Below are 23317 nucleotides of genomic sequence, written 5' to 3'. Positions count from 1 at the left end.
TTTTATTAACTGTTAGGGTGACCAGACAGCAAGTGTGAAAAATCGGGACGGGGGCGAGGGGGTAATAGGAACCTATATAAGAAAAAGACCCAAAAATCAGGACTGTCCCTATAAAATTGGGACATCTGGTCACCCTATTAACTGTAGACAATTGAGTGTATCTTGCTAACTGACATACTGTCTGCTTTGGTATAGGGCTAACATTTGTGTACCCTTAGCATCCAGCCAAATGGAGCAAGGGCGAAAGACTGTGTATTTTATATGCAAAGAAAAAAAAGAGAGAGGAAAAAAAAACACTGCAAGGTTAAGGATGGAAAATGCAAAGGTAGTACTCTGAGCGTGAAGGACTCGACCCAGCAAATATTTACTCATGGGCATGGTGCTTAACAGCTGCTGCATTCCAAACCACAAGTGGCTGCATTACAGTCATGCCTAGAGTAACATTTAAATCCCCTCTACCTACCTCCTTCTTGAGACACTCTTTGCCAATGACTGTGCCCTTATGGCTTACACTAAAAATGATCTTCAGCACATTGTCAACAAGTTTGCCGAGGCCTCGCAACTCTTCGGACCAACTATCAGCCTCGGAAAGACAGAATTTCTCCATCAACCTGTACCTGGATCAAATGCTTCTGTCCTGAGTATCTCCATTGATGGCAATCAGCTTAAAGTGGTGGAGAACTTTAAATACCTGGGTAGTGTCATATCCAGTGATGGATCACTGGATAATGAGATTAACGCACAAATATCCAAAGCAAGCCAGGCACTTGGCTATCTGCATGTCAAAATTTTAAACCACCACAACATCCGGATGTCAACAAAACTGCTTGTGTACCGAGCTGCTGTTCTTTCATCTCTTTTGTACGGGTGCGAAACATGGACACTATATAGGCGTCACATCAAGCAGCTCGAACCATTCCACATGCGTTGCCTCCGAAACATCATGAAGATCCGCTGGCAAGACAAAGTGCCTAATCTTGAGGTCCTTGAGAAAGCCCAGATGACAAGCATCGAAATGACCATCATGAAGTCACAGCTATGTTGGACCGGTCATGTCAGCTGAATGGATGCCAACAGAATCCCCCGCCAGCTTCTCTATGGTGAGCTCTCCCAGGGCATCCAGCATATAGGTCGTCCATGGAAACGTTACAAGGACACCATCAAAGCCCATCTGCAGCATAGCAGTATCAAACCCAGGGACCTTGAGGACGCTGCCAGCGACAGAACACAGTGGCGTGCAACCGTCAGAAGTACCTGCATCGCCTTTGAGGAACACCGCTGCCGGCGTCTACAAGAGGCATGCGAACAATGTCACAGAGCACCAGCAGCGCACAACCCACTGACTGCGAACTTCCCATGCACCATCTGCAGCAAAATGTGCACCTCTAGAATTGGCAGGTATAGCCATCAGAGGGCACACCATGAGACCAACAATAGATGATTTGCTCAGATTTGTCATCATCGGATCGATGGACTACCAAGACCTCACAGGAACGTCAAGAAGCTTTATTCGTTAATGCTTGTAAAGCCTTTTGAGATCCTTGGTTGACTCGCACTACAGAAGTATTGTTGTTAGCCAATAATGTAATATAGATGGAGTGCTAACGAGGCAGGATTTGGAGCACTGGTCTGAAAGCCAGGAGACCTAAAGTTTGATTCTACTCACTTGCACCTGTATAAACCAGGAGTCATTCCAATGAAATGAGAGGATATAAATGATATACTGCAATGATAGAAAATCAGTGTGAGAGCTTGAACAGAAGCGCTGGATATTCCTGGCTCTGCTTGCACAGGTCTCTGTGCCTCATTTGCCTCCCTCGTACAATCTGTAAATTAGAGATAACCATACTTATTTTCTTTTGCAAAGTGTTTTGAGCTCTATGAATGAAATGCCCTATACTACTCCTAAGTATTAGTATAGCTGCAGTTTATAAAAGGTTAATAATGTTCAGTCCTAATTTGTTTATGCAGTTTCACTGAGGTGAGCAAGGATGGGGGTGGAATTTTGTTTTGGATAGAGCATCACATTTTTCACTGTGTGTGTGTTGTGGGGGGAAGTCAGGGTTTCTCTTATTTGAATTTTACCTGCCCAAATGCTGGATATATTCCAACTGGCCATCTTTAACAGACCCACTTACATAAAGTCTTCATGATTTTCCACCCCTTTCCCCAATGTTTGTAAATGCTTATCCAAATCCCAAACTGCCAATATCATCCACACTGGAACTGGTGCTTTGGAATTTGGCTCAACTTGACTGTTCAGTTAACCTGAACTTTTTGTTTATGGCTATCATGCTTCCCACCACAGCTTCTCCAGCACAAGATAGGAGCTGCCCACTACCTACACCAGAGTAACATGGCATTAAGGGATCTATGCAAATTTCTAATCTCCATCACAAAGAACCTGCAGGAACCATAAAAGACACTGGTCCCCAACAGCCCTGCTCAACTTGAAAGCCCCTTCTGGGTGCTGAAGAATGAGAATTCTGACCCAGACAAGGGTCCTAACTAAGCAGCATCAAAAAGAATAAAATATTAGCTCACAAAACCAGCCCAAAGGCCCTTGCTAGAAAACCCAGACAATGTATTTTAATATAGGTACTACACTTGCTCAAAGCAAAGCTAGCAGTAATTAGTTGCCACACTATTTCTCAGGCTGACAGATAGATGTAACGAAGCATGCTTCACTTCCTTTTGTCCTAAAAGCTAAATTAGTACTACTCAGCAATCTCCCAAAAATTCTATGCCAGTGAGAGCATTTACAGTTGATGTGTTTTGCACTGCCATTAGCATTAACCTTTTATATTTATGTAATTCCAGTTACTTGACCTGTGCTGGTTAATGGTTTTAATAAATCCTGCTGGTGAAAGGGGAGAGGTTGCACTAGTCACCACACTGTTCATTACAGCGTTATAGCCTTCCAACTTGCATTGGAGGAAAAAAGTTGTGTCACAATGGAGGGAGGAAAAAAAAAACGTAGCCTATCAAACTCAAAAGTATTTAAAAAAAAATCCTCCAAAAGAATAAAAGGGCAATGAGCACAGTTTGCAGACATCCCATTTGTGCAGTGTTGCCAAGGCATGCAGTGACTGCAGGTTACTATGGCAAGGCAATGTATTATCATGCAAATTATGCAGAGTTATTGCAAGGAACTGCCCAGCAACAGAGCAAATTTTTCACTGGATTGATTCCAGCATTGAAAAGGAAACAAAACAGCTGCATGAATGCACAGCTGCATTAGCCCAAACCAAACCCACCAGCAACCCTGAAAACTTGGGAGCCCAATCCTGCTTTCAGTGAATTTAGTGGGAATTTTTCTATTTACTTCAATGGGAGTGGGAGCAGGAGGAGGCCCTTGAACTCCAGGAAACGCGTGCAATGTTTTTTAACTACATTGCTTGCTGTAAGGGTGCCATTAACAGTGAAGAAACTGACTGATCAGATACCCTCCAGTCTGAAAGTGATGGGAGGAGCCAAACCACAGATCTGTTTTGAGTGCAGGGACATTCACAGCTCTGATAATTCTCAAAAAGATCTGCAGATGGGCATATTTATTTTCCAGTTTATTAGCCAGGAAGAACAAGAGTAGATACTTCTTTTCCTCTCCCCAGAGAATCAGGAAGATCAGTTTTATACACATTTTGTTATTTACATACAGTGATTTGAAGTTGAAGACTTCGAAAAGGTAGTGAAATGCTGACTGAGAACACATTCTTGAAGTTCTGTATTTTTTCCAGAGAAAGCAGAACAGCATAACTTGCAGCCTTACATTTCCAAACACCATTAATCTGCTCCTGCCCTGTCCGATTGTTAGTCATACATGTGCTGAGAGGTAGTGTTTTGTTTTTCACTTAATATTTTCAGCAGTCTAGTGGCAGCCATGATTTATCACTGAGATAATTTTTGTTTGTGTTTCCTTATTTGAAATAAATTACCTGAGGAAAAGTCATCTATTTGTCATAGAAAGATGTGAAAATGGAGCTCTGAACAGTTATACATTTTTGCAAATATTAAAGGTGATTCTCACAATCTGAGGTATGGTTCCTCATTGTTTGTCTTTCACAGGGGAGGAATCATAGAATAAACAGTCACATACCACAGAATACTTCAGGATAATAATAAATATATACTTAGCACTCAAACAGCACTTAAAATCTTCAGAGCACCCTGCAAACATTAACTAACCAGAGGCTTCCTTCTCCCCTCTGTATATTATCACCCTCACCTTTTCTCTATTTCTCTCTTAATAACTGTAGGAATTATGCATGCATATCAAGTACATACTGATTTATTCCTAGGGATGTAGAATTTACCATTCCAAGTCAGACTGTCAGCAATTGCAAAGTGATGTCTCAAAAGTGGACAGAGGTGGTACTACCATGTGAAATTATGTTCAGAGACACAGATTTTAGTTTCATGTAAAAGTGCCTGATAAATCAGGGTAAGCATTGCTTAACCCTCCATGCTTTCAGTGCACACTATTGCTCATAGATGTCTGTTAGGTGTTCAGCAGAGGTGGATACTTGATGCTTTAGAGAACAAGAACAATCCTTTCCCCATGGCCACATTTGGCATCAGTGTCTTCCTGGGTGCTGCTCTTACCCTGGTGTGTCAGTAGGACTTCTGGGGTTCTATCCCATGGTGCTTTGCACTGCACTAGGTTGCATCGTTTTATGATTCGTTCCAAGTGAATTGTGAGAGAACCTGTTCTTGGCTATGTCATGGAAATTGTGGGAAGGGGTTGGACTATGACATCCCCAAGTGGATTAGTCTGTGTCTTCATTGCAAAGTTGGTAGGTTACCATCCCAGCTGAAAATGGGTTTTAGCCTATAGTTCCAGACAAGTCAGCTAGTTGGGATGTAAAACACCCCATGCTTGGAGAGAGGTTTTTGTATGAGTAAGAGCCAGGTTAACGCTGCAGTGAAGACAATCCCTGGGTGTGGCAGGAGACCACACCCAGGCCAATGCACCACACCTGCTATGTAATGGGGACACCCCTCCTTTCTCAATGGTAGTTAAAGATTCTGTCACAGATTTTTTTTAGTAAAAGTCAAGGACAGGTCACAGGCAATAAACAAAAATTCATAGAAGCCCATGACCTGCCCCTAACTTTTACTAAAAATACCCAGAAGCATGTGTGGGGGACTAACAGTGGGACTGCTGCTGGAAGGGGCATGCTGCTCTGGCCCCAGGGCTGACCACTGGCCAGCTGCTCCGGTAGGGCCAGGGCTGACCATCGGCCAGCTGCTCCTGCCCAATCACAAACCAGCTCCCCATTGTGCTAGGCGCACTGTACAAGCATAGAACAAAAACAATGACCCTGCCCAAAGTGCTTATGGTCCACATGTAAGTCAAGAAACAGACGGATATAGACAAATGGGGGAGCACTAGGAAATGATGAGAGGATACTGGTCAGCATGATAGGCAGTGGTCTCGGCCCTCCAGCAGCCAGTCTTTGTAGGCCTGTTCAGAAATCTGAGATTTGAGTCTTCAGATGAAATACTAGTCCTAAAATTGTCCAACTTTTAAAAATATATCTAGTGCATTATTTTACTTTGATCAGTAGCAGCATCTTCAGGCCAGCTAAATCCACTGGGGAGAATAATACAGAGGCTCTGTTCTTAATTTACCTCCCATACATTCTAAATTAATGTGTCTGAACAAATGCTGCTGCAGTCTACCACCCCTCCCTTCCCCAGGTCTCTGAGGGGCTTCTGTACTTTTAAAATACTTTCTCCAACCTCCTCCTTCCCTTAAACAGTTTTCAAAAGTTGAGAACATTGAAAATAGCAGGTTTTAACTCAGGCTCCACTTTGGCAACACAGCTCAGTGGATATAGCAGGGAGAATGGACTGAGCTCTGGTCACTTAACAACATGGCCTTAGAGACTATACTGCCTGTCTTCAAATCCCATGGCTATTCCAGCTGTCACGCTAACTTGAAGGTGTGAGCACAGGAATGGTTCTGCAATTTGTAAGTCAGTGAGGCTACAGAAACTTCCCCCACCAAGAGCCAGAAGGGGTACCTCCCTCCTCTTTCTTCCCACCAACTCCACAAGCTGCTGTCACGTCAAGATAGTAGCTGTTCACTTCGCTCCTGCACCTCCATCAGCACAGTAGGCCAGATCTGTCAGGTGCTATTGGAAAGAGCTGCACAAAAAGAAGAAAGCTATTTGCAGCATACACAAGAAGTTTTACTGGTCCTACAAACTACAGGCCCTATGGTATATATTCTTGAGCGCCACCTACCAGGACTGTGCATAACAAGACATCTCATAACACCAAAGTTAAGTACCAGTGGGTGTATGGCTGAGATTAGAAGTGTGGGTATGTCATATGCAGTCACTTGAGGCAGTCCTCTACCGATTACAGTACAGACATCTCCCCTCCCCACGCACCTGTGCTTTTCAGAGGCATTATGGAATTGTGAATTATAATTTTCATAACTAATTGCATTTACATCTCAAAGTATTTTACATGCTGAAGCTGCCCACAAGACATACAATACTGCTGAAATGCAACCACCTCTAGGGCAGAGGGCATCAGGCAGGCAAAGAACAAGTTCAAGGAAGTTTATTAAGAAGGAAAATATTGGCAGAGACATTGGGACAAACTCTGTTATAAAAGTCGCACAATCGTTAACGAAGGAGTTGCATAGACAGAAAAAAAACAGCTCAGGCTCACTATAAGGTTATCAGTCTCCTTCAATTGTATTATTTTGCCTATAGCATCCACAATGTATTTCCAGAACTGAATCATTAGAATCCAGGAGGATGGCTGGGGGGAGCTGACAACATTGGTAGCGTTAGGACTGAACAGGAACACTAACATTAACCCATAGGGGAAATCTGGATGGTTTCCAACTCAGCATTTGAACTACAAGGGTTGGTCTCATCTCTGTTCATAGCGGACTATATGAAAGTTAGTGATTATGTAGCAATACAAATATTGTATTGTAGCAAGGCTCAATTTCATGGTAGGGAGCCTACCAGCCTTTTTTAATTTCACAGCTCCAACTGTGAGCCCCTTGCAGTAGAGCAGAGCTGTGAAGTCTAACTCTGTAGTGTAGACCAAGCCTAACATCGAGACAGAAAACAGTGGAAGGAAGTGGTAGCTGCAGAAAGATAAAGGATGGGCCTGTGGTTAAGGGACTTAGAACTTTATTTTACTAATACTTCTAGATAACATCTGATGCCAACATTTTTGGTTATGGCCACAATTTTGCCTATGTATGTCAGTTCCCCCTGTAAAATAGGGATAATAAAGCTTTCCTACCCGAGGGTAGACATACAGAGAAATTAAGTAGTGTTTGTGGGTCTCACAAACTGGAGCTGTAAAAGGAGAAGCAAAATTTTTTTCCTTAATAAGCTTTGGCCATTACTAAGACAATTTATAGCAGAGCTTCAGCATTAACAGTCGGGTATTTTGCCTCTGCAGAACAGTTCCTTTAAGTGGGCATCTGCAGAACCAGCAGGATCAAAATCTCAGAACTCCTTAGAGTTACTATTTCTTGCACCTACCCTTTCAAACTAGAGTAGAGATTAGAGTTGCTGGGCAGTCTCTGCTCAGTAATCCTACTTGGAAAGAAGTGGTTGTAATGCAGTCAAGATGTAAGATGACAACTGAAGCAGTGAAGTGTTCCACTGGACCAAGTAGGTTACAAGGAAAAATCTATTGCATAAAGTTCTTGCTGCAATTTAACTTACTTGGACACCAATTACCATAAAAGCTGAGCTATTCAATCTTTGATATATTTATCCTCTTAACACTCATGAGGTAGAGCAGTACTAGTACCTTAATTTTACAGAGGCACTGTCTACAGGAAGTGGGACACAGCAAGACCTTGATAGCCAGTCCCAGGACAGCATCCTAAGCCAACTGGATTTCATAAGAACGGCTATACTGGGTCAGACCAAAGGTCCATCTAACCCAGTACCCTGTCTTCCAACAGTGGCTAATGCCAGGTGCCCCAGGAGTGAACAGAACAGGTAATCACCAAGTGACGCATCCTGTCATCCATCCCCATCTTGCATCAAATCCTTCTACTATATACATAAGCAACCTCAGCTGCTGTACTGTGTAAGCTCTTTTAGGTCAGCACAAGTCAACAGAGGAACACAGCTGGACTGGAGAACTGCCACTGAGGAAGGAGGCCTCTCTGGTAAGAGCTTGCTCCTGAAATCAACCACCCTTTCCGAGAGCTCAACTTACAACAGGTAAGGATCGTTTTGTGGAAACTTTCAATCCCGTCTAGGCCTTCCAATAAAACAGGATACTAGATTTAACATTTTAAGGTAAGAAATTCCGCTTTATATATACAGAAAGCCTACGGGGGCACAAACCCAACTTTTCCCTTTGTCAGGCCATCTAACCAAAATATTTAAAAATTGTAACCTTCCAAAAGTGATTTGAAAACCTGCTTTTTTAAAAAGGCAGTGAGCAGGGCAATGGACAGACTTTAGTGGCACAAGAGCAGGATTACAACTGGTTTTCTTAATCTACTAAAACAAGATGGATCAGATACCACTATATTCCAATCAACGTGTATAACTGCAACTGGGTTATTTATTTTTCTTGTATCAGTGGCTGATTTAACAGCACAGACCCTAGATTCAAGTAGTGCTACGGGCATGGGAATCCCAGCTCTGCAAAATTCATATAATACAGAAACCATTAAATTATGGGTATTAAGAGGGCCTAACAAATAGTCAAAGACCAGTCAATTTCTCCTTACAAGGCCTGGATTCAATTGTTATATTTCCAACCCTTTCCCAGACTGAAATGCAGCAACTCAATTTGAATTTGCCACAACAGAAAAGGAAAATCAATTGTTTACCTGTTTTCTAAGTTGCGGCAGCAAGAGGAACATGTGTTATTGTAAAACCACCACAAGGTAAGAACAAATAGTTCAGAAACTGGGCGTACAGCAACAAGATGGCTACTGTCACTAGCTTCACAGATCAGACACAGGCTTCAATGAGAACCACGTAAAATATGTTCAGCTGGTATGATCCAGTTCACTTCACATCCGTCCAAACATGATCCAGTATACTACACATACCTTCAATTTTTAACAAGCACCCTTATATAATATTAGATATAATTTACATCAGCTTCCACAAACTTATAATTCATTGAAACTTCCACACAGAATTTAGAAGACAACACAGGTCTTTAATGTGACTTTATTATTTCAGTAAAAAGAAGAGTGAACTCTTATGCGACCAGAGCAGAGGCAGTGGATGACTCGCTGAAAGAAAAAAAAGAAAAAGACAATTATTTCCCTCTCATTTTGGATATTGCTACTGCAGTGGCAACTTCTCAGATAACTCAGTTGTCCAAAAAAACCTGAAACAAACTTTGCTTCAAATCAGCTTTGCTATAATTCACTGAAAAGAACAGCTACAATATTAGTAATTTTTAACAGTCTACCTAGCTGATTTTGGGCTTTTCAGAATCACAGGAGCTCACTCAGACATCCAAGGAAGGTTAAGCCAACACTAAGGAAAACCTTTCTGGTGGAAACTGCAAATGGTTGAAAAAAATCAATCATCATAGTGAGCTGTCTGACCTGAGCAATGGAAATAATGTGGGAACTAGAGAGAAAGGCAATTTTAGATTATTAAAAATATATAGTTTGAAACAAGGTAGATGAGATTGCAGTTTATATATGATACTGTATAATAAATAATCTAGCTGATGCTGGTCGCTCTATCAGCCTACAAATTTACTGGATGTTCTAACCTGGCTAAGTTTGATATCTGTCACAGTCCTGCCTAGAATGAGGGTGAGGGACTCAACTCTACTGTCAACTAGGCCTGTGGGACCTCCAAGTTGGAAATGACAAGAGAACAGACAAACACTTACTACTTCCAGTTGGGTGGGAGTACTCTCTTGGTCTTGTAATAGCGAGCCAGCCTGTGAATTCTGCTCTCAATCAGAATCAGACGAAATTTGGCATCTTTATCCTTAAAAAGAAAAGGAAGATACAATCAAATCAAGAAATTCCCATTATAACATCCAAAGTGATCCATTTACACTTGGTGAACGGGGAACTATTTCAGTATTACCCACAGCTATTGTAAAGGGCCACTTTCGAGTTCAATCCTGCTCTTTGACCCATCAAGTTCATGCAGACTTAAGCATAAGATAAGCATTTGTGCTAACAAGACAGGCAAGTCCAAAATTGTTTGTATTGTTTATAGGCAATAAAAGTCTCAGCTTTATCAGCTGTGCCCTTTACATTTACTCAGATGAAGTAATGGCCAACATTTCCTGAAGCATACTGAAAATCTCTGCTCAGGCTGCAAAGTTACCAGTCATGTAAAGATTAGAAAACAAACTCAACATTAAGTATCAAAAACTGATCTGCCCTTTGTATAACTATATATAATATTAATTAAAATATGTATAGCAATTTCAGAATAGTATCATAAGGGTCATTTTCAAAATTCAATCTAATGAAATAAGTGAAGCTACAATAGAGTTGCTATTTATATATTTCAAAAAAATGAAGAAAAAGCAAATAAAGCTTTATAATCCAACTGATTATTGCAAAGTGTCTAAAATTAGTTCAAAGACTCTTCCAGGTTTAGCTTAAGTTTTTACAGTACTTTATCTTGGTGAAAAACTTTTTTTTTTTTTTTTTTTAAACATTCTTTTCCTCCTCAAAGACCTGGGTCAATGAGAGCTTACCTTTCTGTTTCTCTCAAGATGTTTACGAACAGCAACAGCTTTCTTGATCAAGTGGTACAGATCCTCTGGAAGGTCTGGGGCAAGTCCCTTGGACTTAAGGATCCTTAAAATTTTGTTGCCAGTGACAAAACGAACTTGGGCAACACCATGAGAGTCCCTTAAGATTACACCTGAAATTAAAAGTTATATACTTTATACCAGGAAAAACATGCTAACAAGTGCTACTATTCCAAAGGCTCACTCAGACATCCAAGGAAGGTTTAGCCAACATTAAGGAAAACCTTTCTGGTGGAAACTACGAATGGCTGGAAAACAATCATCACAGTGAGACCTACATCTTACCAGAGCAATGCAACCGCTGGACCACAAAGCACTTTACAAACAATTAATTTAACCGAGCTCCCCAGACCTCCCCTATTGTACAGGGGTGGGTGAGGGGATCAAAGCAGACAGACAGTAAGGTTTCACATTAAGATGTCCAGTGTCACCAAGAAGTTTTAGCAAAAGTGAGAATTAAACCCAGATTTGCAATTTTAAATCCATTCTTCATAAGAGTTCATAAAACTTACCAATCTGTGACGGAGTCAGACCTTTCTTAGCCAGTTTGTAGATCTGTTCTTTTACATCATCAGAAGTAAGTTTTAACCACTAGAAAAAAAATTGTAAAAAGTCAGCGATGAGTAAGTATAGATTACATAGGAGAAACTACACAGCTAGTAGTTTTGAAATTCAATAATAGTCTATTAAATATTTATGTGCACTATAAAGGGGATATTCTTAGCATGTTTCACTAATGGCATGTAGCATGCATGGAATTGTCAGGGCTAATCATCAGAAGCACACATCCACATGATTACTCTACAGTCTCCTCTAGTGGCTGGAGATAGACTGCTCTGTGGTGCCCAAGAGCACAATAAAACTTGGACTGGCACTACACCATAACAGTAAAGAAAATATTACATCACCAGGGAGTTATCACTGAACCCATAGCAGCAATGCAACTACTATGATCATGTTGTACATGGTGACATACAAAAAACAGTTCTGGTAAAATTCCAAGTCAGAGGTCAATCAAAAATGGTTCTGGTGAGTGATTTGTTAAAAGGCATTTCGTGGTCTGAAAAAAAGGGTTGCCTTAGTGATCAGAACACTACCTGACAAAATGTGGAAAACTGAAGTTCCACAACAATCTGATAAGAAAACCTAAAAGAGACTAAATGAACTCAGGTTTGTAACACCAAGGAAGTTCCCCTCCAACTGGATATTCAAATATGGTCTCCAGTAGTTACCTGGTTTTACTGTCTGATTTGCCAAACAAAACAATTACATACAAATCTATAAAGTGAATTTAGAATTACTGAAATTTAACTGGAGCCATAGAGGATCTCAAACCTAAAAACTGCTAGTTTGCCTTCTCTATTACTCCATTATCTATCACTAGAAATTAAGATGGAGAAAAGTTACTCCATATTTTTAGTTTACTTTGTGCATGGGACAACAATATCTGCCTAACAAGTTAAAGTTTGTGTAGATCTTTAACTTAAAAGGATAACTTGCAAAGGAAAACTATTTTTAATTAAAAATATATTAAGTTAAATGACTAACATTTCTAATTGACTTCCTTTTAAGATTTTCTTGAGGGAAGACTGCTCTGGTAGCAGCACTGCAGGGTTCAGTGCTCTATTCCTAGTTAAGATCATTCTTAGAGGATGTTGAGGAAAGTTATCAGTTAATTCAAGTTATGACTATAGAACACATTAAACTCCTGTGAGAATGCTCTCTTTCAGAAATGAAGTGGCCTTAGCTTAATTCACTTACACAATGAAGCTAAAATGAAGTAAGGCCACTACATCTGAATGAACGCATTTGCATAAGTGGTTAGTGTGCTTTAAATTTACAACTTCAGTTAAAGTTTCCTGTGTCCATTAGCAGACATGTCTTTAGGAAGCCATATGTTCTCCAAGTATAGTCAATCCCTTGTCTCTCATACTGCCTACAGAAGTTTTGTAAAAGTAACTGGAAAGATACAGAACTGTCCCATAAACTATGGAGACCACAAACTCTTTCCAAGGAAATGGGGCAGCCACTAGGTTGTAGGACCTAGTTTTCTATTTAAAAGCTCTACAATCCGCAGGCCAAATTGGTAAGATTAGACACCAAACTACCTCAACTACATATCTACATACTTTTTCACTGGGGGCATAAAGCTGCATCCACCAAACTGGAAGCGGGTGTGAAAAACTGATCTTTTTAACACTGTAAACCTAAGCTCAAGTCAAACCAATGGTCAAGAGGTGAAAGTAATACGACAAGCAACCAAGGTGTTTACTTACTGTGGGCACACTGCGCCTATAGGGCAAGGCTGACTGGGACAAGCCCTTCCTGTTGAAAAGAGAGGCATGCCATACTGAGTGGAAAAATTAAAAGAAAAAAATCTTTAAATTTTAGATCTCAGGGCGACATATGTATGTGGCAATCCCTGGGACTGTAACTTACCACGGTCACTACTGCCGAGCCCACTCCGTGTATCTGCCCTACCTTCCCAAGCTGCCCTTTCCCTCCTTTGGGGGAATGTATCTATCAGCCCTCACCAGCGTGACCACCCCATTAACTGCTCGGCGCTGCCCACAGCCACCGGCCTCGCTGCTCCGAGCTAGACGAGGTCTTTAACGAGCACTACAGTGAAACGTGTGTGTGTGTGTGGGGGGGTTACAGGGGGGTTTACAAACGACACTCGGGGCCTGGGCGGGCAGGCGCGCGCTTATTCCTGCAGCGCAGCAGGGGCAGCCTGCGGGGCGGGCGGTGCCCAGGGTGCAGGGACCAGCGCTGCCGGGGGGCGGGGTCCACGGTCCGAGGCCGAACCCGACACGTGCCCCTCGCGCCAGCGGGCTCGGAAGCGGGACTCAGGCCCGCGGAGGGCCAGACCGGACGCCCCGGCCTCTCTCTGCCCGCCCCGGCCAGGCCCGTCTCTGTGCGCGCCGCGGGGCCGGGACACTCCGGCCGCTCCCACTGCGCTAGGCGCGGCCCCCCGCGCGGGGCCCCCGGTACAAACCCGGCGGCGCCGCTTACCCCGGAGCGTGCATGCGACCCATGATGGCGCCGGGCAGCGAAAGAACGAGCAGAGGGAGGCGGGGGCTGTAGCTCACCCCGTCCGCCGGAAGAGACGTCAACGCGTAACCCCGCCCTCTCCGCTCCGGCCTACCAGAGAGGCGCTCTCCTCTCGCGTTCCGTGGCTCCCAGTATGCACTGCGGCTCCCCGGGCACAACCAGGTCCGGGAGGGGGTCCCGCCCCATTAGCTCCCGCCGCGGCTAGGCCGGAGGGGGCGGGACGTTCCGCTTGGGAGCCCGGGAAGCGTTTGTAATCGACCCTCCCCCGCGCCATTGACAGCAGCAGGTGGCAAGCAGACCCCGGGACGGTCTCCACGCAACGCCGGCGGGGCCGGGAGCGCGGGGCCCGTGAAGGGCCCTTCCCCCCCCCGCAGCACTAACCGAGAGTCCAGCCTCTAAACAGGGCCCCGTCTCTAACCCCGGCTACGCTGGGAAGGTAAAAGCCTGGGCGCCCTCAGCAGACGGGGCCTGCGCCCACACCTGCTCACCTCACTTGGCCCCAGAGCACTCGCCTCTGCCACTCTGGCAAGATGCCACAGTGGCGTAAACAGCCGGCCGGGGAAGAGGGTGACAGCAGGGATGGGCCATGTGCATAAGTCGCCTCCCTGCTCAGAGTAGGCACAGGTGGTGAAAGATTGTTCCAAACAGCACTGCCAATAGTCCTAACCTGCCACGCAAGATTCCTTCCCATTAATCTAGTACCCTAGAAAAGTAGTGCAGCCTCCTCATCTGGTTAATCCTCACTGTACTAAAGTGAGTATTTTCTCTTAACATTTCCTCCTGGTGACATTTCCACAGGCGTTGACTAAATTCTTTGAATCTTGCCATTTCGAACAAGTTGTAAGTTTCATATGCAAAAGGTTAGAGTATGTGACATGGTTCATTTTTCCTTGCAAGTCAGGACACCGCGTGCTGCAGTTTATATCATGCACTCAGCTCCTGACAGGTGAAGAAACCCCTTCCTGTCCGCCCCAGATGGGCCATGCACAACTTACTCTGGTAGCATCCAGCAGGTGTTTTGCTCAGAACGTCTGTGCATCATGTTCACGAGCCTGCAGTGCTCTGTTAGGTATTGATAGATAAGACTGGCACAAACAACTGCAGCTGCACCCCTATCCTATCCCTGTTACTCCCATCCAAAAAAGCATTGGAACTTTTAAAAAAAATTGTTAGAATTACTTTAACTCCTGGAGATAAATCCTTGAACATGTGTATTACAATACCTTTTTGTATATCTGCTTGAAAGGTGTGCTTGTTTAGTTCACAACTTTAACCACACTAGGATTCTTTTAGGAAAAAGTTGGTGCAAATGTGCTTGTAGAGGGAGGAATACACTAAAAATGTTGAAGCCTTCAGAGGAAAGTCTTTTGAATACAAGTAATATTACTTTATCCATTATTCACTGAGTGTTACTGGACTTCTAATCCAGTATGGACAAATTATAATTAACCACTTTGTTGACTTGAGCTGATTGATACAGGTTTTAAAACTCTTCCTAGAGGTTAATCTTACAGTTATGATGCCCTTTTTTTTTTTTTTGTGTCAGGTTTAAGGGAGAAGTAACATACTAAGAGTCATACATGCATGCCTAAGAAATGGAAGGATTCATTCCTGAGTGAATTAAGTAGTATTAATTTTATGAGATAGTTGGAAATCGAAGATTTCTGTATTACTGTAGCCTTTGGTTTTTGCTGCTGATTGCCAGTGCACTAACTCAGGATTTCATAGCTCTATGTACAGAGTTTACGTTTTTCAAAGTTCAGGAGAGGGCTAATTTATTTTTATTGACCACAACTCTTAATCATTTTTTTTCTACACTCTCCCTTCCTTAAGGTTTCTAAGGATGATTCCAGCCCTTTCCCACCATCCAGCTGCAGAAATTAGTGTTTTGCATTTTATGTGCACACAAATAGAATTTGAGGGGATCATCACCGTGCTGAGGTTTCACAGTGAGGAGAGGAACCCTAACCCCGAATTTGATAGAATATGCTTAAGTGAACCATAAGTTAAACTACGATTTAGTCATGGGTAATATAGTATATCTTGGACAGGTCATAGGCAACGCACAAAAATTCACAGGCCTGTGACCTGTCCGTGACACCACTATAAATGTGGAGGTCACTGCTGCTGCAGCACCAGCTGCCCAGGGGGGCAGAGGAGCAGAAAGGGAGATGACTAATGACAGACCACCACCCCAGGGAAGCAGCTGCACCAGCTGCTGAGGCAGTCCCCAGGGCTAGTTTCCTAGGGCTGCCCGAGCAGCGGTCGGTGTGGGTGGCTGTGGGGCCACTCCAGCAGCAGCAACAGCAGCAAGTCTGGCTGTCCCCTACGCCACCTAAGCAGCTGGCCCCAAAGCCAACTGCTTGGGCAGCCCTGGGGTTAGCCACACTGGCCCCTGCAGAAGTCATGGAAAGTCACAGAATTTGTGACTTTCATGACACAAATGAACCCCTAACCATAAGGCCATGGAAAATACCTGCTAAATCCCCTGCATTGAAAGTTTCAACTAGGATTTTTATAAAGCTCACTATTAGGGTTAATTTAATACAGACATCCTAAAAAAACTGCTGCTTTTTAGCTTTATAGTCAAGCATGCACAATACAGCCCTGGGGATTTTGAATACTTAAGGCTAAGTTCTATCTTGACACATGTAGACTTTTTTCCTTTTGGCTTTCAAATACAGTTGCACACATCTTAGGGTAGAGTTTGGCTTCAGAGGTTTCCGTTTGAGTGGAGAAGGGAGGGAGGAGACAGCACAAGTGTTTTATTCCAGAATAGTGTTTAATGTAATTGTAAGACAGTTATGAAGTCACATTTAACCCATTCATTACAGGTAGGGTTTTGATGGCAATATTGTGCATCTTTATTAGCTATCAGTATAACTGAAGTATTTGGTTTTTACAGATGTATAGATAATGTGAGGCAAACTACCATATTTGCTCCCAATGAATTTTACCAATACCATCTATGAAATATTTACACTATTTTAATCACAGTATGTGAGTAAATAGCACACAAGGAAGTTAATTTCCTGTGGATTATTAGAATGGGTGCAATATTGCCCAAACATTTTCCCTGTCTATGTAACATACATATCCTGCAAATACCAGAAATAAGATTTATTTAATGTGAAAAAAAAAGTCACCATATTAGAATCCTAGAAAGAGCAGTCACTTTAAGGCAAGATATTGAGATGTCTACACAACCTTATTTTTAAAAATAGAGAAATCAACTTTTTATCAAAGATCACACATGCTTCTACATAGAGGTACCTGTAGATCATAAAAAGGCAATAAAAAATATCAGTGCAAAGTCCTATGTTAGGTTATTTAGTAGAGAAAATGAGGTGGTAACTGTTCGTAGAGCAAGCTGTTATTTTCAAATATCAAAACATAGGATCCTTAGGAGACAGTTCTATTTCTGGCTGCAGGCCACATATGTTGCATAAAATGCAATCTTTTTACTAGATCAAACAAGGTATAAAAAGCTGTTGAGACTATATTCATTTTAAAAACATCAAATGAGTGTACTGGCAAATTTCATCCCAATTTTAGCATGTTCCTTTATCATGCTTATTTTTATTTATCCTTTAATAATAAAAGAAACAGTTTATCACAAGTCTTGACCACTGATTTTTTTTGACCCAAGAGTAGTGCAAAGAGATGCAAACTCAGTGCTGTTTCTCTAATATTTTGGTGAGGACCCAAGACTAGATTTTACAGACAAAAAATAAAAGCCATGATCCTAAAAAGCTTGAGCCAATGTGAATTTTGTAAGAGGGGAGGGAAAGGCACAGAAATCAGTTGAGCTATGAAGAACAGTGTTAACCGGAGGTCAGGACAAATGCTAACAATCACACAGTACTACATATTTTCTAACCTAAGTCCAGACATCTTGTCAAGTCGCAAAATCAAATTTTTAAAAAAGCATTAAGCTGCTTCTTATATTTTGTGCTGTAAGACACTGTGCTGTAATAACACTGCAAAAAGGCAGTATGTATTGCTTTCAATTTATTTAACAATGGAACGTTTCACAAAAACAGTAGTCTACTTTCCTGTGTCTACGTGACTTGTGGTTTTGATGATGGAATGGAATAAGTCTCAAAAGCATCAAGTGAGCAGGAAATAAATCTAGTTATATTTACTGTATGTTACTATTTACATGCTATATACTGAAGGAAAAAATTATGCACGCGATAGCTAATAAAACCGGGATTTTGGATTTTATTTTAACTAGCTCCTATTAGTAACAACCCGGCTTAACATTCAGAAAGACAGACATTCTTAGATTTTTATTGTAATAATTCCTAAGAAATTGGACCATGAATGTTTTAGGCACCAAAAGATGATTTAAATGTACTTTTCAATTGTACTTTGCTCATCTGGGTTGGAAAGATGGTTGGTCATTGTATTTGTGTGGGGGGCAGGAAGAAGGGGGGCAGGGGAAGTATCTAAAGAGCATTTTATTGGTGGGCAAATAAAATAGATTGTGACTTTCCTATCCTGTGTCTTCATCATTGCATATTTTAAGTTCCTTGCAAGTGACAGTCAGTACTATAGTTTATCACTGTCAGCCTTCATTGAAAAGTATTTCTAAAATAGTGCTAAAAATTATGTTGTGATTTTACACAGTCTTCATACAGCTTTGTCCAAAGAGAACAGACTGGTCACCATAAAACTGATAAGTGAATAAGAAACCTATACATGTAGTGCAGCCAGACCCAGTGGAGTAACTAATCACATGCATGAGACAGTAAATTGTATTTGCACCCTATGATTTTAAATATTGTTGTATCACAAAGGAATAAAATTTATCAATAGTTATTTTTACAAGAGGTGAGGAACTGACAATACTAGTCTGAGCCAAGTATATCTGCCAATGCAAATCATTTCTGATCTGCAACATATCTGCTATTGGAGTCCTATGTTTTTCAAGTAGGGAGAATCAATTATGTGAAGTTGTGGGGTAAGGTATTTTCTTATGTGTAAATATCATTTGTGACCCGATAGTTGAACCCAAGTCCCTAGATGAATCGCTAATGCATTTGCTAACTGCACTACAGAGGTCCTTGAAATTTTAAGAACTGTTTTAAAATGCTGGAAGACCACAACTCATGTGGCACCACCAACAACCAGTCTTCATTCAAAGTTTGCAAATCATCAGTGACTTGCACAGAGGACTTCACTTAAATGAACTGACTAATCTTACTCAGATAGCTGGTATAAAATTCAAACTATGTCTAGGAAACTGAATAAGTTCCCCAAAGAAAAGATTCAGTAGGCGGTGTCATGAATCTGCCTCTTTTAAAGAGCTGGGTAAGAGTTTGTTAAACCTGGCTAACAGGTAAATATTTTTAAATTTCAGACAGATACAAGAAGCATTTGAATTATAAGGTAAGGCACCATTATCTACAGCTTCCATTATGGGCATTCATTCTGATAAATGTTTCAGATGCATTTAATCTCAAGATTCAAATGTAACAATTTTTTCATCTGTTCTGTCCAATTTCATTTCTGACAGTTTGTGCAACCACTGACATTTTACTGATCATTGCTGCACCAATGGTGAATAGCGGCTATATCATAAACGCCCCACATCTTTCCTCTGGCATTCTACAGCACCTTGCCATATATAATATAACAGGTAACAGAAAAGATTACTTGTACTATATCCACAGGGCAACTGATTAAACGTGGTTGAACTGATACAGTAAAGCCAGAATAAACTACCTGAATATTCCAGGGATGGTTTAAAACTTTAGTTACCCACAAGTACTATGATTACAAAATTAATTTACATTAATGCTTGGATATTATCACATAAGCCTAAAAGAGGTGGTTTCTAGACATCCTGTGGTTTCAGCTTGGTCCAACACATGTTGAAATGCAGAGTCTCATTTAAAAAATTTCCAAGTTATTTTCAAGTAGGAAAATTGCACAAAGCACAAGTGTGCAGAACTGTTTCACTTTTGTTATATTTTTGCTGTAGGAGTTCACAGATATGGCACAGCAGTCAGCTGATACCAGTTAACAGTCTCCTTCCTCAAGTTGAAATCCTTCAGGGACAGCATAACTCCACCCAGAAAGAAGTTCTCACGCAACGATTCTGCACTGAGCACACTGAGCTGAAGTTCCTTCTGCTTCAAAGTCTCCTTACTGTATCCACTGTACACAAGCTATGAAAAGAACACAGCCAACGAAAGCCAAGACACTTTGTTTGTTAGATATCCAGAATAACTTATAAGGACTGCTTGTGATTAAAGCAAAGGGATTTACAGATGGGCTCCTGGGTTATTCTCTGGATCTACTACCAACTTGCTGTGTGACCCTGGGCAAGCCTGCATCTCAGTTATCCTTTGTAAAAAGGGGATGTTTATCTGTTAGAGGGGTGCTGTGTAACTTCATGTTTAAAGTATCCCGAGGAGCTCAGATGCAAGGTGCTGGGTAAGTGAAAAGATTGCTAAATCCAATCAATCAGTTTAGAGCAACCAGAGAGCAAGTGATGCAGGTTACGGTCAATGCATTTTGTGAATTCTAATGAGAATATGCCAGTCAATATTTGCCTAAGATATTTTCCCCCCTTCCAGAGTTATGATTTTTTTGGATTTTGGGATAAGGGGAGGGAATAAATCTGGAACAGGAGTGTGCACATTTATAAGGTACAAAGCTTTCAGAAGTGCAAAGCAATTTACTGAGATGTTTGACAGGACTGACTTACCAGGATTTCAAATAATTGTGGTCACCAGCATGTATTTATGAAAGAAAGTTATGGAATCTTTACCAGGTAACTGATTTTTTCTTACCATTTCATTGAATGTTGGGTTCCTTGTTTTTCGTGTAATTTTGGTTTTGCGTTTTGATGTTTTGTTTATATCTGGAAGTAAGTATGTTTTTACATAAGGGTTTGGATCTGCACCATCTTCAGTAACCTGTAAATAGAGCATAACAACTAGCCTTCATTCTATTTTAGTGTATTCCATTTGAGTATCTTTTCCTCCAAAGAAATGCACTAGAGTCTATGTTCACCTCAATTACTTAACATATGAGCAACTGCTCATAATCAGACTAACAGAAGACAAATGTGTTTTAAGAAGATACTTCCATTCTGTGTCACACACCCCCCTCCCAATATCCGACAGCGTTCTATATGAATTATTCATATAATACAAGTTTGTGAAATTTTGGTTCACTTTCTTCACTCACCAGGTCTTTAATGTGCATCACCATGATAAACAGAGTGCCGTTTCTATACGAGATAGACAACTTTACTTCTCCTCCCACTTTGCCTGAGGTAGGACTTGATGGACTTGCATCTTAAAAATACCGACACAAGTTATTTTCCTTCACACAATTGTCCATCAGTACCACTGTACCAAGCTAATTAAGTGTACTGAAAACTGACAAATGTAAGACTTATGCCAAATTCACTTCCTTTTTTCAGTTTTTATCAGTGAGTCAGGAACTTTTTACCTCCAAAATTGGCAAGGTCTGGGTACCCAGAAAGAATAGGTATTCTAACAGGAATCAATATGGAGGATTAGAGTGAGAGAATTGGAGTATTTATTTGATCTGATTAATAAAAAGCATTAAAAATAATTAAGAAATTCTCACTTATGTGCAATTTTTATTTTGATTGATCTGAAACCATATGGTGTAGGATTTACTTGAAAGACATTTTCAAAGTAAAGGACACTCGAATTTGATATGAAGACTGATTATTTTTTCGTGAGGGCAAAACAGTTAAGCTGAGGAATCAAAAGATGGATTTTATACTGTGCAGTACTTTCAAGTTTTTCGTGTTATATTGCAGTCATTCAATTTACTCCCCCAAAACTTGTGTGCCTACCTGCAGGCTTAGCTATTCCATCTATTCCTTCAGCTTTCTCGTCACGAAGTAAAGGGTGAAAAAATGTATAAACAAGATCACACTGCATTTGGGAAAAAGGTTACATGTTAGCTTAAAATGTACTAAAATGTGAGAGAGAACTAATTTTATTTAAATGCTTTGAGCCATCACCTCTGACACCTCTGCTGAACTGTTCATCAAACTCTGTATGTAGCTGTTCAGCTCTACTTTTCTTTTGGCTGCTACATCCTTTATATGAGTTCTTCCCAGAACCATCTTATTAGGAAAGCTACAAGAGAATGACAAGATGCGTTTTGTTGCTAATTTTACTAATGTAAGTTAAGATTTAAGTACAACTTAAATCCTGAATGGCTGATATGTATTCTTGGCAATGACTTGAAACAAAGCACAGTAGTGTATTTGCTTTATGAACACACCATTACATTTGCTATATTCAACATTACACACAAAAAAATACATTCAAACATCATTAAGGTTGCAAAGCCATGTGCTCGGAAGTGCCAGAGTCAAGGTGGAAATTTAATTCAACTTGTGTATATGGTTGTGATGTAGTCTTTAAGTACGTGATCACATACTATCACAGACATACCTTCCACAAGACCCTTGCCTTATTCAATGCACAATTAATAAACAGCTAGTCACTATTTTGTTTTCTCATTGTTCAATGTAGTTCAGAATACCTCATATGTTTAAAGCATAGCTTCCACTGACTTCAGGTGCAGCTGTCCAGCCCTTCTGCAAATTAGACCCCTGGATCTAAAGTCAAGCACCCCAAACAAAACTGAACACACAATTAGTCACTATCTGTGAAAAGGTTTAAGTGACTAGCCCAGCATCACAAAGAAACTCCTGACAGAAAGAAGTACAGGATACAAATCTCGAGGGCAGCATTCAGCTGCCTTAATCATGAGACCATCCTTTGTCTTCCTGCCCTCTCTAGCCTCATTTACTACACACACCTACCACTTTATAAAGCAGGGGTCTTACACAACCTCCTTCACCACATAATCCCCTTCATCCCCGAGCAGGTCCAGCCTATGTACTGAATGAGGCTGGGAGCCTATGAAAAAAATTAGCATATATCATGTAACCAATGACTACATAATGCTGATACACAAACCGAATTAAGGTTGCCTGGCCACCCTTAATTCTAGCACTGCCTAACTTCTGAGTGTTTAACTTTGCAACCTTAACATGGTGTGGGGTGTGTGTGTGTGTATGTAACCTCCTAGGTTTTTTAAAAAAGCTAAAGACAGAAGTTCCATGTCGACACACATGGGTTCTCATCAGGGTTGGAAGCTTGAGAGCCATCGTACAGATTTCTGCCACTTGAGCTAATGGAGTAATTGACAGCAGGTTGATTGATAGGTTATCATCCTGCATGTGGACTAGCACCATAGCAGGATGGGACACTTGCCCAGTGGATTTCACAGAGATGTGCTGACAGCAGAGGGACAGAGAGACTTTATCCCAGTCAACCACCCACAGGTCCAGCTCTTGTCTGAATCAGGTAGCTTCTTCCTCCATGCTACGTTGGCCCAGCAGGGGCATCACAGAGCACAGGAAAGACAGGCTCCCTGCTCTCAGATCCTGCCCTAGTACAGCCTACAGCAGCAATTGCAGAGAAAGTCCTGATCAGTTATGGAC

General features: G+C 41.4%; 2 protein-coding genes and 2 non-coding genes across 4 annotated transcripts in view; all 4 read right to left on the bottom strand.

Moving 5' to 3' along the window:
* Positions 1-9153: 9153 nt before the first annotated feature.
* On the bottom strand, positions 9154-13880 carry RPS13 (ribosomal protein S13). Its single transcript, XM_050957097.1, has 6 exons — positions 13765-13880; positions 13029-13077; positions 11265-11343; positions 10696-10865; positions 9868-9968; positions 9154-9250 (listed from the first exon to the last, which is right to left on the bottom strand). The coding sequence occupies exons 1-6, from the start codon at positions 13785-13787 to the stop codon at positions 9217-9219; spliced, it is 456 nt and encodes a 151-aa protein (XP_050813054.1). The 5' UTR covers positions 13788-13880; the 3' UTR covers positions 9154-9216.
* LOC127053004 (small nucleolar RNA SNORD14) lies at positions 9468-9561 on the bottom strand. Its single transcript, XR_007774930.1, has one exon. It is a non-coding gene; the product is annotated as a small nucleolar RNA SNORD14 (small nucleolar RNA).
* LOC127053005 (small nucleolar RNA SNORD14) lies at positions 10933-11023 on the bottom strand. The gene has a single exon (XR_007774931.1). It is a non-coding gene; the product is annotated as a small nucleolar RNA SNORD14 (small nucleolar RNA).
* Positions 13881-16566: 2686 nt separating the features above from the next.
* Positions 16567-23317, bottom strand: part of PIK3C2A (phosphatidylinositol-4-phosphate 3-kinase catalytic subunit type 2 alpha) — a 96160-nt gene continuing 89409 nt past the window's right edge. Inside the window, exons 29-33 of the mRNA XM_050957091.1 lie at positions 21821-21938; positions 21650-21731; positions 21007-21116; positions 20607-20732; positions 16567-19979 (exon numbers count right to left, since the gene is read on the bottom strand). Of these exons, the coding sequence (XP_050813048.1) occupies positions 19797-19979; positions 20607-20732; positions 21007-21116; positions 21650-21731; positions 21821-21938 (619 nt within the window). The 3' untranslated portion in view covers positions 16567-19796. The remainder of the gene's footprint in view (positions 19980-20606; positions 20733-21006; positions 21117-21649; positions 21732-21820; positions 21939-23317) is intronic.

This window comes from Gopherus flavomarginatus, chromosome 5, assembly GCF_025201925.1.
Source record: "Gopherus flavomarginatus isolate rGopFla2 chromosome 5, rGopFla2.mat.asm, whole genome shotgun sequence".
NCBI lineage: Eukaryota > Metazoa > Chordata > Testudines > Testudinidae > Gopherus > Gopherus flavomarginatus.
This window is presented reverse-complemented; position numbering and strand designations above follow the sequence as displayed.